Here is a 16,612-nt window from a genome sequence, read left to right on the forward strand (position 1 = left end):
GAATTAAACGGAAAACGGAGATCTCTCACTAGTATATGTAAATTAATAATGGGTCTATTTTCTCTTTTCTTTGCTGAACTGACACTGCATTGGTAGTTCAGAGTTTATCTTTTTCCTTGCAATATGGAGTAAGTGCAGCCAGTTCAGCAATAGGAAACAGACCTAATGTTTCTTAATGAGAAATTTCTCCGATGACGATCGATGAGAGTGATACAATCGACGCGCGGGCACCATTTTGCGATACGAAAGTATTAAGCCTGCGTAATCACTTTTACTGCGTGCGCGCGTGGAATGCAATCGGAAAATGACAGATTAATTGGTATTCGGGATCGGTAATCTATTTCTCTTTGTAATTCTTCGACTCTTTTAATCATCCTTCTCATCTAAGATAAGAATTCTTTCGAGCCATTAGTGAGCCGGTGAGGCAAGTCACCCCAACGTAAAATGAGAGAAAAGGGAAAAGACGTTAGGTAGCATATGCGTAATCCGTAACAGATCCATTTAAAGAAAACGAGCACCGGTAATGGCGATTTGAAATGTGACCGTTTTTTATAATGGATATTTTTCACGGAAATTTCAAATAAAAAGCTGTTGTTTCTTGAAGAGAACGGTATATTACGGACATATAAACACTTCACTATTCGTTTATATCGATCTCTTCGAAATTGTCCGAGATCGGGGACGAAACTCTCGGTGAGACGGTTCTATCGAGGCGGCTGGAATTTTGAACGAGAGCAAACGACGACGTTCGTGGTTTCTCGTAGCATTCCCAAGGCGGAGGACGCGAGGCGCTCGCGAGAACGAGGAGCAGGAAAAGAGAGAGAGAGAGAGAGAGAGGGGGGAGAGGGAGGGAGAGAGAGAAAGAGTGAAAGAAGGAGGGAGAGAAGGTAGGCCGATGGAATGGAATTCAGCAATCAGTTAGGCATTCGGCTCCTAGGATAGCGAGCTCCAGGCGGTATAAATCGCGGCCGTTTGCGCAGGAATATATCCGAGAGACGCCTTCCGCCTCCTCTTCGTCCTGTCGCGTCCCCTCTCCTCTCTACGGGCCCGACCGACGACGCGCGGCTCGTCTTCCTTCTCGTATGATCCTGCCGTACCTCACTCCCCTCATATCCTTCGTGATGACCTTTTGTTTTTTGTCATGCTAGGAACGGTATTAGGCGTCTCGCTTGGAATGCGGCTGTCGCTGAAGAGCCCTCGTTCCTTCGAATCCCTTCAGGCAGGAGATACGTCCTAGACTGTAGACACCAAGCGATACCGAGAAACGGGGATACAAGCTCTAGCATTTTAGCTAGAGTCGCAAATAAAGTCGATTATGTTGAATCAGGCGTAAAATCTTATAAATGCTAATTCTAGATACGTTTAATGTTGGATAGAACTTGGATATTAATTGGGGAAGACAGTTTAATCTGTGACATAGAGTTTTGAAATTTTAGCATAATAGAATTACTGGATAAATAACACGAAGTACGTTAGTAATATTACGTATATAAAATAGTGAGAAAAAATGTGCAAAATGTGTGTACATATATTCTTTTACCATGGAGCTTCTAAAAGCTAGTCGAGAGAAAGAATAGCGTTGAAGATCCGAGTACATAATGAGTACATCACGGAAGAGGTCGAAATCAGGGGAGAGTGACAACTGGGACCCAAGAGAGGGCCGGAGATTTCCTGTCGGAAATCGAAGTTATTTCGCCGTTCCGGGAAAGAGAAGAAGAAAGTTAGTCCATCGAACGAAAAAAGGATACGCTAGTCGAAGGTCGGGCCATGGAGGCGGCGGCGATGGAGAAGTAGGAAGAGATGGAGGACGAGGATAAGGATGAGGATAGGGAGGACAGGCGGGTGGAAAAATAAGGCCCCTTTCCGCGGAGCGGACCAAGCTGGCCAGTACTTGATACCATCTGTGTGCTCTCTCGACAATAATAGTATGGACCGAGAAATATGTGCGCGAGGCGCCGTGGGTTCTCTCCGACGTTTTGAGGGCGAAGAGGAAGAATGGCGTGGAGGGGAGGAAGAGAGAAAGATTGTGATGGCTTCGTGGAGAGGATGCGTGAAGGCGCAGGGGGGAGGAGGAGACGGAGGAAGAGGGAGAGGGAGCGGAAAGAACTCGTGTGCTCTCCTCCGGTGCACATACTGGAGCCCCACGGATGAGGCGAGTCCCCGCGATTGGCGGAGAGTGGTGGGGCGGCGCGCAACGAGCGAGGCCTCGCTGCCCTGCCGGCTGGGTCCGCTCTTAGATGATCATCCGGAGACACGGCTGATGGGGCCAGTAGGGGCCCCAGAAATTCCAACAAGGACGGGGCATAATGCGCGACTCAAGGTCGGTTCTACTACCGACGGCAAGGCCCCGACGGATGCGACCACGTTCAAGCAGGGTCGTACCGTGACCTCGCCGGATCTCCTCCCCGCCCTTCCCTTTTCCCTTCTCTTTCCTTGCCCTTCCATCGCGTCCCTTCTTCATGCTTCGTCCTACCTCTCCCTCATCCATTCGTCCTCATCCTCCGCTGTTCCTCAGCAATTCTGGCTACCCTCTCGTCCACCTTTCTCTGCTTGCTCCTGTCCTTATAGCTTGCGCGCGCGCGCAGTCCCCACCAATGACAGAATCGTGCGCTGGCCCTCAGGCGCCCTGCGCTTCTGGATTACATTGCATGCGACGACATTCCGCGGGTCTGAAAAAATAGACTCCCTCGAGCGCCAGAATAATGATAATAAACATGGACTTGGACACTTTGCACAATGAAAAAGAATTTTTGATGCTTTAATGAAGATTTTATCTTGCTCTGATATAAAAAAGTTAAATAAATATTTACGAGATTATATATTTTTATTATTATCAACTAATATTAGTTTTCATTTATCACTTTTGGACGCAATTTTACATGCATTGCAATACGATGAAGAATATATGAGATGTACGAGTGAAAATTTAATATATTTTACAATTAGTATAAGAACGAAAGATTGTTTTTTTACTTCTATCAAACAACAATATCTAGTTATATGAAATTATTTTCTTTTGAAGGATAAGCACTTCTCACATTTAAATATTTAATGATTAAGGAATATTTAACAAGTCTCAGTTCCAGGATCCATTTATAGAGCATATTAATTGATTTGCTTTTAATGCTAGAGTAAAGCATTATATTGTGCTATTTAAACTTTAAACTAGTCTTTTATAAACCAGAACGTAGAATTCGCACCGAGGTCCTGGTTGCGACAATCCTGTCGGGGCTGTGGAGGCCCGCCTTTTTACGTCGGGTAAGAAAGAGGCGCTTGAGGCCGCCGAGAAGTGAGAGAGATGGCATGAAAAATATACGATGGAGGAAGCGCCTGGAATGAGAGAGGAAAAGATGAAGAAGAAGAAGAAGAAGAAGAAGTAGAAGAAGAAGAGAAGGAGGAAGAGGATGAAGAGGGAGTACGTGGAGCCAGTTTATGCTCCATCCCGTTGAGGAGAGGAAAGAATCTGTGTGCGTGAGTTTGCGGTAGTAGGGGCAAAAGGGGTATTGGGGGAGGGATAGAACGGATACCGTAGAGAGGGGATAGGCAGGACTGGCCGGACGATGCAAGAAGCGAAGGAAGAGAAGGCAAAAAGAGGAAAAAAGGTGGGATCCCTTAAAAATTGAGACCCACGGAGGTGGGGATCGGAATTTCGGGCCCCGTACACCGGCCAGTCTCGAGGAGGCCTTCGCGAAGATGAGGCGAGGAGAAAAGAGGAGATAGAAGAGTACACGAAAGCGCAGGAGAGCACGAGACGGGATTGAGAGGAGGAAGTGAAGAAGTGGAGAAACGAAAGGAGACGAAGAGAGAAAGAGAGAGAGAGAGGGTGGAAGAGAAATATAAAGAAGAGAGGAAGAAGAGGAAAAAGCGGAGGTGGAGCAGGAGGAACAGGAGGAAGAAAGGCATCGCGTAGCCACAGAGAGTGCGCGCAGTCCACCGTGTACTCGGCATGGACCGTCAGTACACTCTCTGCATACTACCGGCACATCAGTACCGTAACTACGTGGACAATTACCATCATCATCAGCAACAGCAGGCGCAAAAGCAGCAACACAGAAGTTTGCAACCTCCAACATATCTTCAGTATCAACAGCAACGCTTGATTCAGCAGCGGCAGCAACAGCAGCAGCAAGAGCAGATCTACGAAAACGTCGTATCGCAATACCGCATGAGGATGTGCTATCATAATGATTACGAGAACGACGAGCAGATACAGAGGTTCTATTGGGAGCAGTGTTACCAGCGCGACGATACCGACACTACAGCATATTACTACTGCGAATATGTAAGGGCTCCACTTGGGATTACTCGATAATATTTCCAAGTACTTGTTGGTATCGCCAGTTAATATCGAGCGTCATTTCCTCTTTCCGAGGACGGAAATTGAGTGTATTTTAGTGCCTCTCTTCGCAACGTAAAATCACGTTCTTATCTTTCAGGAGGTGCTTCGCAAATATTAAATATTAAATAATATAAAATAAATAATATAATATAATATTAAATATTCTTTTACGAGGACGAAACGTGATTATGTGCCAGCAAATGTGAGCCGTCGAAATATTTTTTAGTGAGATCAATGTATTGTGATGCATTCTTTGCATAAAAAACCGTGTGGTTTTTTCGAATATTGGGAATACAGTGATGCCGCATCTGGGATCGTAAAACTGCATATAATAAGAATTTAATTATATTTTCCACGTGAAATATATTTTATTAAACACAGCATACATCAGAGATTATACTTATATGATTAAGATCAATCTTTTTCATTTTAATTATTTCTGAAAATATTATACAAAATCCAGATCCCTTTCTTCAATTATTATTTATCCAGAAAAGGTTCCTTTTATATTAAAGAAAGATAGGGAGTTGTCTCCTTGGATTTATTTTCTTGGAGGATATTTCGTTTAATCTTCTTCACTTATATTTCTTCACGTATAATCTTTTTTTATGTATACAAGTTACTATCTGACATTCTAGCGCGTGCAATTTGCACGTGATCGCTAAACAAATAATTGGAAACCGGACAGCTCGGCAACGCTGCTATTTATGGAAGTGGATTTGCCTAAATGCTTAGAATTTAAATGACTGCCGTTTAAAAGTTACATAACTACGAAAAATCTTTTTAGCGTTTATCATTTTCTTAACACATCTAATTAGTTTGTCTCACATGTTACGAGTAAAGATATTTTTGCCGATTACAGTGATCGATACCAAAACGAGTGTTACATTAAGTTATATATTGATATAAATATGAAAATTATTTGGTGACAGTTGTTCTAAAAAGGTTCAAATTCTTGTGTTATAGGCAAAGAAGGAGATCTATGACATAAAACATCAGAGGCTTTGCCTGGCGCAGGATGAGTACAATCACCTCAATAATGCCTTAACCACCCTTGGCGCATCGCGTACAAGTTGTGAGTGTGATTTAACAGAAAGTGGATTTTAATCGTTTTTTTTTTTTTTTTTTTTTTTTTAATTAATTAGTAATTTGGATAAATTATGCGCGCTATATACGCGGCTTATATTTACGAATGCTTCGTCAATCAATTATGACTAAAAAACTGTTCCATTAATAAAACAAGATTGCAGAAATTAAGGAATTTGCTATGAATTAAGGAATTTGTTTTGATAAGCAGTTTTCGAATTTTTTGAGATTTTACGCGGTCAAATATCCGATTTGAAGTAAATTGTAACGCGAGTAGGCAGAAAAGCGTTTTCATCATCGGAAAGTGTTTGAACGGCCATTTGTGGTTCGCAGTGTGTTCCAGCTCGAGTTCCTTGAGCACCAAATACGACCCTGACCTGCTTAAATCGGACGTGGCACTCGCGAGGAGCCGAGTTTCTCGACTAAAACGAGAACTCGAGCAGATTCGAGCGGAGATGAATTGCACGCAACGAGGAGTGGATACTCTCGCCAGGTATTACGCACACGAACATTAATCGGCGACGGCCAATTTTTGTACTAAACATTTTAAGTAATTTAATCTCAATTTTTCTCCCTCCGGATTTAAGATTTAATTTAAGAATTACAAACGCATGAAAATCATATGTATGCAAAGTTTTGACCTACGATTATTTCAGTAACTTACGTCAATAATAATTTTGATTCGTGAAATCAAAATTTTATCATTATATATCGTAGAATTATGAACCAGTCTTTTTTTTCAACTACATCGACAGTTATTTGTATAGTAATTACAATACTTGAGAGTAATTCTAATTTCTGCGATTTATTTTTTTCCACAGTGTGGAACAAAAATTGAGCAACCATCATGGTGGATGCTACAACATCATGGAGGCGCAGGCGATCATGACGGAGCTCCGCAACATCCAGAAGTCCTTGAGTTCGGGCGAGAAAGAGAAGGCTGAGTTGATGCAATCGCTCGCGCAATTAAAGGACGAACTAACAAGGTTGCAACTATGCGAGGGCAGTCCGGAAGCTAGCACGCTCAGCTTGCCGCAGGAGAAGCTCAGCACAGCCTCCCAGACCGATCTCTCGGGTGAGCTGGTACCGATTGGCACCCGGCTGGCCGAGATGGCGCGTATGAGGCTGCAATACGATGAGGCGAGAAAACAGATCCAGCATATACAACAGCAGTTGGCTGATCTCGAGGAAAAGGTGACGCCGGGTCAAACCGAGAGTGATAAGGACAAGCTGCTACTATTCCAGGAGAAGGAACAATTGCTGAGGGAATTACGTAGCATCACGCCGCGCACGAGGACGCAACAGGACATGAAGAAGATCCAGTTGGAGATTCGCAGGCTCGAACAGGACCTTAATACCGCCTTCGAGCTTTCGAACAAAACCATTACCGATCGCGTACGACTCCACGAAGAGAAGCAACTGTTACTGCAGCAACTCAGGAATGCGCTGCGCTCGATGGCGATGTTGGAGGGCCAGTTGAAAACTTTGAGCGCTAGCACATTGTCAGTGAGCAGCAGTTCCAGTCTCGGAAGTCTCAGTACGACGAGCAGCAAGGGTTCCCTCAGTTCCGGGCTCAGTTTCACAGACATTTACGGTGGTCCGCAGTGTTTGGGATCGGTTAGTTCGCAACAGGAACGACCAGTTGATATGGTTGACCTTCACAGACGTGTCGAGAGACTGTTGCGTGGTTCCGAACAAAGCAATCTCGTCGGCACACCCTCACCCGGCAGATCACAGCCCAGTCTCTCCCCAAGATCGAGTCTGTCCAGTGTAAGCCCGCCGGTGTCGCCGTTGTACGAAAACGCACCGATGGGTCCGCCGCCCGCTTACGATCAGGTGGAGCAACAGAGAAGGCAATATCAGAGAGCAGCACCTGCAGCGATGATAACGACAACGGCGATAGCGACAGGGATTAGTGGTGCTGTCGCGTCGCACTTGGACGGGAATCACCTGGAAGACCGTTTGTCGGAATTCAGGCTGAGTCAGCAGCAAGGAGTAGCGTCGCAGCAAGAACAGTCGTGCTCTGTCAATTCGCAGGATCGTCTGAAACTCGTGGTCGGTCCCCATCCACCCGTCGAACTGCAATCGAGTAACATGTCCCAGGGTAGCGGCCTGGGCAGGCCTGGCGCGAGTGGCGCGCAACTGCAATTGCAGCAGCCACCGTCCTTGCCGCAGGAGCCACCTCCCTTGTCGCCGATCAGCGAGACGCCACCGCCTACTGGGATCAGGTCGAGGGCCAGCAGTTCCGGCACCAACACTAGATCCGTCTCTGCCGCGGTCTCTGACGAGAGCGTCGCAGGTGATTCAGGTGTCTTCGAGGCGTGCAATCGGAAAAGATTGTCCGGGCCTATCTCCGATGTGGACCTATTAGCTTCCGGCGAAATGAGCCTAGAAACGGCGCAGGTGCAGATTAAACTGAGGTACGTTTCGTTTATTTTATCTATACTATAGAATAAATAAAAATTTGCATAGAAATATTACAATATTATAGAGATATATTTGTTTCGCAGAAATTAATATTGCTATATAATTATTAAAAATTTATTACATTATTAAATTGTAAAATAATTTTATCAATACAAAAAATAATAAATAAAAATATTTTTTAGAAAGATTATTATAACAAACTATAAAGAAATTATTTTTTTAATTGTCTATGTAACATAATTTTTTAAATAACATTTAAACATTATTTTTATTTATGTATTTAATTATGATAAATTATTATATATACATTATATACATGATAAATTATTATATCTATACCTACATTAGTTTTACTTGCGTTCTTCTGATTATTCGTATTATGAAACATCAGAACTGAAATCTCTAATTTTACAATTAACAGGTATTCGGTGAGCGACGGACTACTTCATGTTGGGATCGAACGCGCGAGAAATCTGGCCGCGCTTTTCATACCCGAAAACGCACAAGTGTGAGTACCTACATAACTTTTGTTCTAATTACTTTCAAACAATATGTTCTAAGCAATATTTTATCAATCGTCTTGGTATTCCGACCGTTGCACCGTTTACCCTTAACTCTCATTCCTCGGAAGACAAATATTTATATCCGCGATTAGTTAACATCTCGAGGTTCAACGCGCATAGACGCCGCTGATAGCTCGAACTATCCGCGCGAACGGTATCTTATTTTTAAAAATAACATCACCGATTAAATAACTTCGTTGCGCAATGTTAGATCAACCTGCCGGCGAGTTACGCAAATGCACTCGACTTTTGTCTATTCGTGCGCAATCGGCACGATCTTAATGACCCAAGTTGGCCGGCCGATCGATCACTCGCTTCCCCCTCACCCACCGACGTATCAGAAATTGGAATGTAATTATGAAATCCTTGTCGCGCACTTGTGTGTCTGGATCATTGACCAGCCGCGCGCCGCGCGTCGCGCTCACCTTCGTTACGTAAGAGCCGGCTATTATCAGCGATACCGCGTCTCGCAATTAGCTTTACAGCCACTCAGGAATTTATTCCCGCGGCCATTGTGCCCCGGCCACCGGCCATAAATTCGCGAAACGGCACGACGCATCGACGGTCGAGGAAGGGAGACAGATTAATGTATATAGTTAGGCGGGAGCGTTTGATTAATGATCCATCTTTCGTAGCGGTGAACTCACGTTTTCCAATCCCGCCGATGAATGGAAGAAGAGGGATGAAGATAGAGATAGAGAGAGCCTTCTCTTGAATTCTATTTGCTTTCGTCTGAATATCCTTTTAAAGAATAATTGATAGCCTCCGAGCAAATCCGCTACCTGAAACTGCAACTACGCACTGAAACGCCCTTTTAACCCGCGAAACCTAACGTTTTTCTCTCGCCTCGTGTTTCAGGTACATCAAAGCCGCCCTGCTGCCCATGCAACCGCCCGTCAACCACACGTGTTGCACGAAATCCGTCGTGGACCTGCGAAAGCCGACTTTCGGCGAAACTTTCCCGATCGCCGTCCCGCTCAACAAATTGTACACGAAAACGCTGCAAGTGACACTTTGGTGCACCGAGGCCGAGAAATGTTTGGTACGTATACTTTTCTCAAACTTATTTTATCAAGTCTATTCTCACTTTACTCCGTGATTATTTCAATCAATAGTGTATTACAATAAAAAATTCGAGACACCCTTGAAAAATTGATACTTAATACTTTATTGACGAAAATGATCAAAATTTCATATTCTCCCGAACAACGACAAGTGGTTGTATATAAAACCGAGAAACAAAGTATCATTCTAAATGGTCCCTACCGATTTGATTACAGGGTTCTGCGCAAGTCTCGCTGGCAGACTTCAGTCCAGAATCTCCTAGTGTGAAATGGTACAATATACTCTCCTTCCGCTTCATGCAACCGTCCGACAATCCCGGTACCAGTACCACCGGCGTCTCAACAAGCGTCAGACTGGCGAAGCACGACAAGCAGGAGTCGGATATTTCGGTGTATAGGAGCGTGCAGAATACGAAAGAAGAGAGTAGCGACGAAAGTACGATAATCAGTTCCCAAACGTCCACCTTGACGAGGAATCAAGGCTGTGACGAGCTGCAGACAGCCGTAACGTTGAGGCTGGAAGAACTGAATTGTCTACATAGTCCGGAAGAGGAGGATGAGGACGATGGTAGTGAAAGCGGAAGCGAGGACAGCGACGAGGAAGGTATCATCGTGGAGTTTACGATGGAGGATAGGGAGGTTCTCGAGGATGTTTTGGAGCACGAAGTAAGCATTTATTTGAATTGGTTAGGAGGCGTATCACCGTGAACACTGATTAAAAGTATAATCATTGATTTAATAGGACTTAGCATTTTTTTTATCACCATGATCGACAACTTTCTGTCGAAAATTGAACTTGCGCTGAATTTTAAATTGTTTACTGTCAAGACTATAGGCATTTTATTAAGAAAAAAATCGACTCCAAATTTATTAACGATTCTGCATTTGTAACGTAACAGGAAGATGAAGAATTGAACGAGGAAGAAACGAGGCAAACGCAGGACAAGGAAACAAACACTGAATGCGTGTTTATTCCGGAACAGGGCAAGCAAAGGAAACTCTCCGCAGCTGGTGTCGCACCCGGCGCTATTCACGACGACAAGAACTCTATTGTAATCAAGAGGAGTCAAACGTTCTCGCCGAGTGCGGCCGTCAGCAGAAATCATTACATCTGTCGGGTAAGTTTCAACCTTCTTCACAATTACTTGTATCTTTGTTTTTTCCGTATAGAATTTTGTACAGAATAAGAAAGTTTACAAAATACAAACCTTTTAACTCTGGAGCTTTTTAAATACAAGAATGTATGTCTAATCATCAGCTTAAAGGTCGCAGAATTTTCGTTACTTATTTTTCGTGAATTTGCCCATTATAGTACTTTTAGATGCAAATTTCAGCATTTTGAAAAATTTCTTTACTATTGTTTATTTATGTATTTTTTGCGTTTTATTTTGTACAGCTCAATCGCAGCGACAGCGACAGCAGTATGCCGCTTTATCGCAGAGGTGGACCTTTTCAACGGAACTCGGTGGAGAGACGTTCTCTGCGATGGCGTCGACCGTCTTCCGCTCTCAGTTACAAAACCACGAAGAAGTCGTCCCATTTGCCACCGACAGCGAGGACGTCGTTGGATCTCGAATTAGATCTCCAGGCGCAGCATGCTAGACTGAACAATCTCCAAGATGAGCTTAGTAGGCTACGGGAATTGAAGCAACGGCTGGAACAAGCACGTGAGAAAGGTGACACCGACCTGGCGACGTGGCTGCTGGAAGACCAGAAATTTCAAAATCTCATAGCGCAAGCCGAAAGTGGCAGGAACGGCAAGAGCCTCGAGGATAAGAAAGTGGAAAAGATGCTGAAGAAAACGTCAAAAGAGATCTACAAGTTGAGGAAAACGAAGGCTGGAAAGGGAAAGCCCGACATAATTTCTTTCAAGTAAGTATCACTTCGCTGTACAATTATTTTCTATTGCTATCTTTAGTCAGTTGCGTATTCTAATAGAAGATCTAACGAATGTTTAGAATTGATACTTTATTCTCTGTTGGCGAAAACATTGAAACTTTTTATGTATTATAAGATTATGTATTATGGATAAGATAATGCTAGTCTTAATATTCAATTTCTTGTTTTTTCCGGATATTACTTGAAATTTTTTTCAGTTTATTTATTACCTGGATATAATATTCGAGTATCTATAACACGATAACATCTGATAATAATATTCAAGATACTGAAGTAACCGAGTGATATCCAAAATAACTCAGATATTAACAGTGTTAATCAAAAGTCACATCTTCAAGTGGAATTGGACCGCGATAAGAATTTGTAATTTTCCAACAATTTTGAAGATTATATAAGGATTAACAGGAAAAATATATTATCTTTCATAAAGATCATTTAATAAACCAGCAACGTTATCTTTTTCCAGAGAGAAGATGGCCTTCTTTACGCGGATAAATCTGAACGTTCCTGTTCTGCCACCTGAGGAGCTCGTGACCGAAGGCACGTGTCCCGCGTCATCGCACACCCACAGAAAGTACGCGTCGGAGCCAGTTGTCACCAGCACTCACGGTCTCGTGAATTCGTCGACAACGCGGCCGAACAACGTTTCCGGCGGAAGTGCATTGCCCGCCACGAAGAGCGGCGGTGTCGCGGATCGAAATGCCGCGAATGTCGTCCCCAATGAGGAGGAGGTCGCACTGTCCAACGCCGACGTGAACGCTAAAGGTCGACCGGCAACAGAGACGGGCGCGCGAAGTTCAGAGAACGGCGAGAGAGAGGATTTACCGAAATCTGCCGAGAAGAATGGCAACGGGGAGCCGAAGAGGTACGAATATGTCGTTGACCGGGTCCTCGGTGTCGAAGTGTGAAGGTCGGAAAATCGTGCGCGTTCCAAGGTGTCGCGCGACGGAGCTGCAGTTCCGCCAGTTCATAGATCTGTTCCCCTTCGAGTTTGAAGTAGCAGCAAGACGGGGAAAGACGGGAGAGAAAGAGAGATCGCGAACAGGAATCGCGAAGCCGCTGCCTCTTAACTCTGAATCCCAGGTGCCATGCGCAAATTGTAAGACGCGCGCATCAAAGAGCTCGAAAGGATAAGATGCGTCAAGGACGGATTGTCGTCGACAAATTGCGTGCTGCAAAGCTGCTGTAGCCGATGTGACCAGTGATCGCGGTGCATGTGCCAATGCTGGGTGTCAAAAGTAACAACCCCTACGACGGACGCAGCAGCGAGAATTACGCGCGAACGCGAGCGCGATTATGTACATACAGAAACGTAAATTATTTAAACGATACTCTCTACGATAGGCTATTTAAATGTTTAACCCGACTCGTCCGAGTCCACGTCGCGAAATCGCGACCGCGACACCCTCGCATGTCGCGTCGTTCGTTCCCCTCTGTGCGTCGGAGCACATGACCCACCGAGCAGCTGGTCTGCGACTCGAAAATCTAACGAGAAAAGGCGGCGCCCAGGTTGACTAGCGAATTTTGCTCCGACCTCGGTGTCGCCGTTTTACAACGCGTTCGGTTTTCTAATGTTGAGTTCCCAGGTCGCGAATGAAACCAGCGAAAATATCTAAGTGTCCTTCACGCGTATCGATTCTGACGACGCAATTCATAACTCCCTTTAATAAAACCTTTAAAGCTGATTTTACACCTTTTTTTATCTGATTAAAATTTTATCAAATAAAATACTTCTGCTCGCTAATTTTCCATGGCAAATAGAATCAGCTTGCAAACAGCTACTTTATTTCTTTTCTGAGCTATGGAATTTTCCAAATTGTCTTCGGATTGTTCTTTTTGGGAAAGTTATAGAAACAGATTGCCTTTCCAACCGTCGTATGGAAAGAGAGATCATCATATGGAAGTGATCAATGTATAGAAGCATTAATAGTATTTAAATTTATTAAAAAGATGACCAAAAAGGTGATCTGAAGAGAAATTATAAGGAAAAGGCGCTTAAAAGAATTGTGTCAAAAACTGGAGTAATCAGTTGGAGACATGGTGATAAGATTAGTCTTATCTCAAATACTTAAAAAAAAAACGTAGGCGTTTTTCCGAAGCTCCGGGTAGTACTTGAGGTCGTAGGTGCCAGGGAATTAGGAGGACGGAGTGATCAGCAGGAGGTCGTGGTGTCGTTTTCGGCGATCTAGATGTAGAACGACATCATAATCTCTGTCTGTCTCGAATTGTCTCGAAACACTCCTCCACCAGCAGATGCAACAATGTGCCTTATTGTTGAATTAGTCGCGCCAGAAAAGCGCCGCAAGTATATACAGGATATCCGATACAAGATATCGTGATACAATTGACGAGGAGATGGATTCTTCTTCTCTCTTTTGCACACAATAAATGAGTGAAAAATAACTTTCTCTTAGATTATATAGTTCTTTACTGTAATATGTCTGCCTATATTGATATTGGGGTGATGATTAAATTACAGTTGTCTGTAATGAACCTCGATAGTTGTATCACGATTTGCCGGATAGCCTGCATTATCTAATCATTACATTGCTCATGTAATACCGGGGATACATGTGAGGATTCAGACAGAAGCGCGACAACCGAAAATACTCATTTCCGCAAATAAGCGACAATGTTGTGACGATTCGAATTAATCACAACTGCTTTGACTCAAGATAAGTATCTACGTATCTTATTCGAGATAAGTACCTATATATTCAATGCTAACAAGGTATATAGGAAATAATTTTTTTGAGAATTAATTACATAGACAGTTTTATGTTGCATTTGCCTTGGTCTAGCTGAATTTATTACGTCGATTTTTCATGCTATAATTTAAATTCGAAAAAAAAAACTTAAGTTTATCGTGATTATTGATAAATGGTAGAATGCAAACAATTCTGAAAAGTGTTTCAAAATGTGCAAATTGCGTTACTTGAAACAAAACGTTCGTCGATTGCGGTATTATGATAAAGATATCGCGGAAAAGAGGAATTTCTGGATGTCGCTTTTAATAGAAACGATCGTTTTTTTAAACGGTAAAAACTTTTATAATTGGACTTCGACGAATCTTTAATGCGTGATAAAGATAAAGAAAAACTTTTTATTGTCATTTGACACACGAATTTATTTTTAAATAACTTAAATTTCTAATTAAAAAAATTTTTTTAATTCTTTTCTTGTTTGCATCCAAAACTCGACCGTTCTAGCGTTAATATAGGAAATAAAAAATCCTGATTCTTAATACAGATCGTTGATAGCTTGACAAGAGATATCTCCAAGGTAACGGATGCCATATTACGTGTAAATCAAGGAGCCCAAGATGTAAATGTTGGCAGTTAAAGAAAAGGAGGGTGATAACGAAAGAAAAAACCGAGAGAAAATATTTGTACATATTTTTGTATATATCGCATCGTAACGATTATATCTATGCGTCTATAAACATAAATATATATATATAAATCTATAAATCTATAAATCTATATATATATATATATATACATAAATATATATATATTACAAACTCACTTTTTGCATTATTTAAAAATGTATTTTTATCGATGGAACGTACGTTCGATTTTATAGAGCGTCTCGTAAACCTACAAAATCATAGAGCAATTACGAAATTAAACAACGAAGTATATAATTGCCTCACACTCAAAATGCTGAACTTATTCCGCTCATGTATTTAAAATTAAAAAGTTATACATTATTATATATATATATATATTATTTACTACCGCATAGCGCCTTACTGTATCAAAGTAATTATAATGATAATATCAATAATGATGACGTTATTAATGGTATCGCTAAGGAATGCTAAATAGGCGATAAATGTAATTTCATAAAAGAGAACATACACATACACGCGGTTTACACACGTACACACAACATTACATGAGACACACACTTACAGACTCGCAGGAAGAACCACAATCACAGTTTGATTTGTAAGCAACGGTTCGTATGGTAATGATTAAAAGGACAAAATACAGTATACTCTTGCCACGTTCGTTTGTGTTGAATACCTTTCCTTTCTATATTTGCCGCAATCTTTCCTTGCTATATATCCTAAACATATTCAGATAATTATAGACATTTTGTTAAGTACTTAGAAGAGTTTTCAACATGTTGGATATAACGTATGAAAAAATTATTTCAAGAATGAATTCTTTCAATCTATGTATTTAATTTGGTTCAGTAATTTTATGTATTTTGTTGTCATGTAAGAGTTGTACGATGATAATTGACAGTGAACACTGATGATCCTTGATAGATCGGTTGTATATTTTGTTTATAGAAAATTTCTGTGTTTCTCAATTATCTTTTTCTTATAGTATCAATTAATCTAGGACAGTCTCTATATATATGAAACTGGATAATCGTATTCATTGCAGTTAAGTTAATGCGAATTATATATCTTTATTAGTTTCTGCGTTTACCTCATTCGCCTGGCAAGTGTCTATATTTTTACATTTTATCCATATAAGATCTATGTGACATTTAAATTGCAATTAGGATTGATTTTTTTCTTAATCGATTCCAAGTAACCATTTAATGCGCTACAATCTTGATTAATTTTAATTATGACAAGTCTTGCTCTCCGATGCTAAATGGATAAAAAAAATTGAGAATAGTCTCTGCACTTGCGATAATTTTTCAATGGAGAGTTTTATTTTCTTTTTCTAGTGACTATTAATTGATTTTGTGAACTCTATTTTTATCTTTGTTCTTAAATTGTCTTAAGCATGTTTTTTTTACGCGAGATCTTCATATATTAATTTTTATTGCATTATGACGCTATCATATCATGGAGATGAAACTAGTATTTTCAACGTGATATGGACGTGGTGACTGATTACATGCATTCGAAAACAATTTTGTCCGGTTTTAACAAGGAGGATTTTAGTCAGGAATATAGCAATAAAAATATAAAAATCGTTAACTGATTAATTTGTAGGGTCAAAAAGTTATTCAATATCCTCTTTTTTCCGCTATAATAAAAATGCAAAAAAAAAAAATTGACGCCAACATCACACGGTGTTCCCAAGCGGTCACCCATCCAAGTACTAACCGCGCTCAACGTTGCTTGACTTCAGTGATCGGACGAGAACTGGTACACGACAACGTGATTTGAACGTTGGCGATAGATCGTATTTTCGGAAATGATTTAACCTTAACCAATTGCAAAGAAAAATGCAAAATTTGCTTACACCATCCGTCCATCCGTT

At 41.7% G+C, this 16,612-nt stretch overlaps 2 protein-coding genes and 1 pseudogene across 2 annotated transcripts in view; 2 read left to right on the forward strand and 1 right to left on the reverse strand.

The window, feature by feature from the left end:
• The window catches only part of Kibra (WW and C2 domain containing protein kibra), a 61,565-nt gene extending 46,172 nt beyond the window's left edge, over positions 1-15,393 (forward strand). Inside the window, exons 4-12 of the mRNA XM_071794831.1 lie at positions 5,306-5,414; positions 5,759-5,918; positions 6,247-7,845; positions 8,274-8,360; positions 9,274-9,457; positions 9,696-10,145; positions 10,379-10,597; positions 10,876-11,351; positions 11,845-15,393. Coding sequence (XP_071650932.1) covers positions 5,306-5,414; positions 5,759-5,918; positions 6,247-7,845; positions 8,274-8,360; positions 9,274-9,457; positions 9,696-10,145; positions 10,379-10,597; positions 10,876-11,351; positions 11,845-12,286 — 3,726 coding nt within the window. The 3' untranslated portion in view covers positions 12,287-15,393. The remainder of the gene's footprint in view (positions 1-5,305; positions 5,415-5,758; positions 5,919-6,246; positions 7,846-8,273; positions 8,361-9,273; positions 9,458-9,695; positions 10,146-10,378; positions 10,598-10,875; positions 11,352-11,844) is intronic.
• On the forward strand, positions 3,734-4,333 carry LOC139822902 (uncharacterized). Its single transcript, XM_071795080.1, has one exon. It carries the CDS (start codon positions 3,947-3,949, stop codon positions 4,310-4,312), a length of 366 nt encoding a protein of 121 aa, XP_071651181.1. The 5' UTR covers positions 3,734-3,946; the 3' UTR covers positions 4,313-4,333.
• Positions 15,394-16,406: 1,013 nt separating the features above from the next.
• Positions 16,407-16,526, reverse strand: LOC139825149 (5S ribosomal RNA; annotated as a pseudogene).
• Positions 16,527-16,612: the final 86 nt, after the last annotated feature.

Source organism: Temnothorax longispinosus, chromosome 1 (genome assembly GCF_030848805.1).
Source record: "Temnothorax longispinosus isolate EJ_2023e chromosome 1, Tlon_JGU_v1, whole genome shotgun sequence".
NCBI classification, from domain to species: Eukaryota; Metazoa; Arthropoda; class Insecta; order Hymenoptera; family Formicidae; genus Temnothorax; species Temnothorax longispinosus.

Bases quoted from the DNA above. Each gene is read 5' to 3' on its own strand.
- LOC139822902 (XM_071795080.1), top strand. From the start codon at position 3,947: ATGGACCGTCAGTACACTCTCTGCATACTACCGGCACATCAGTACCGT.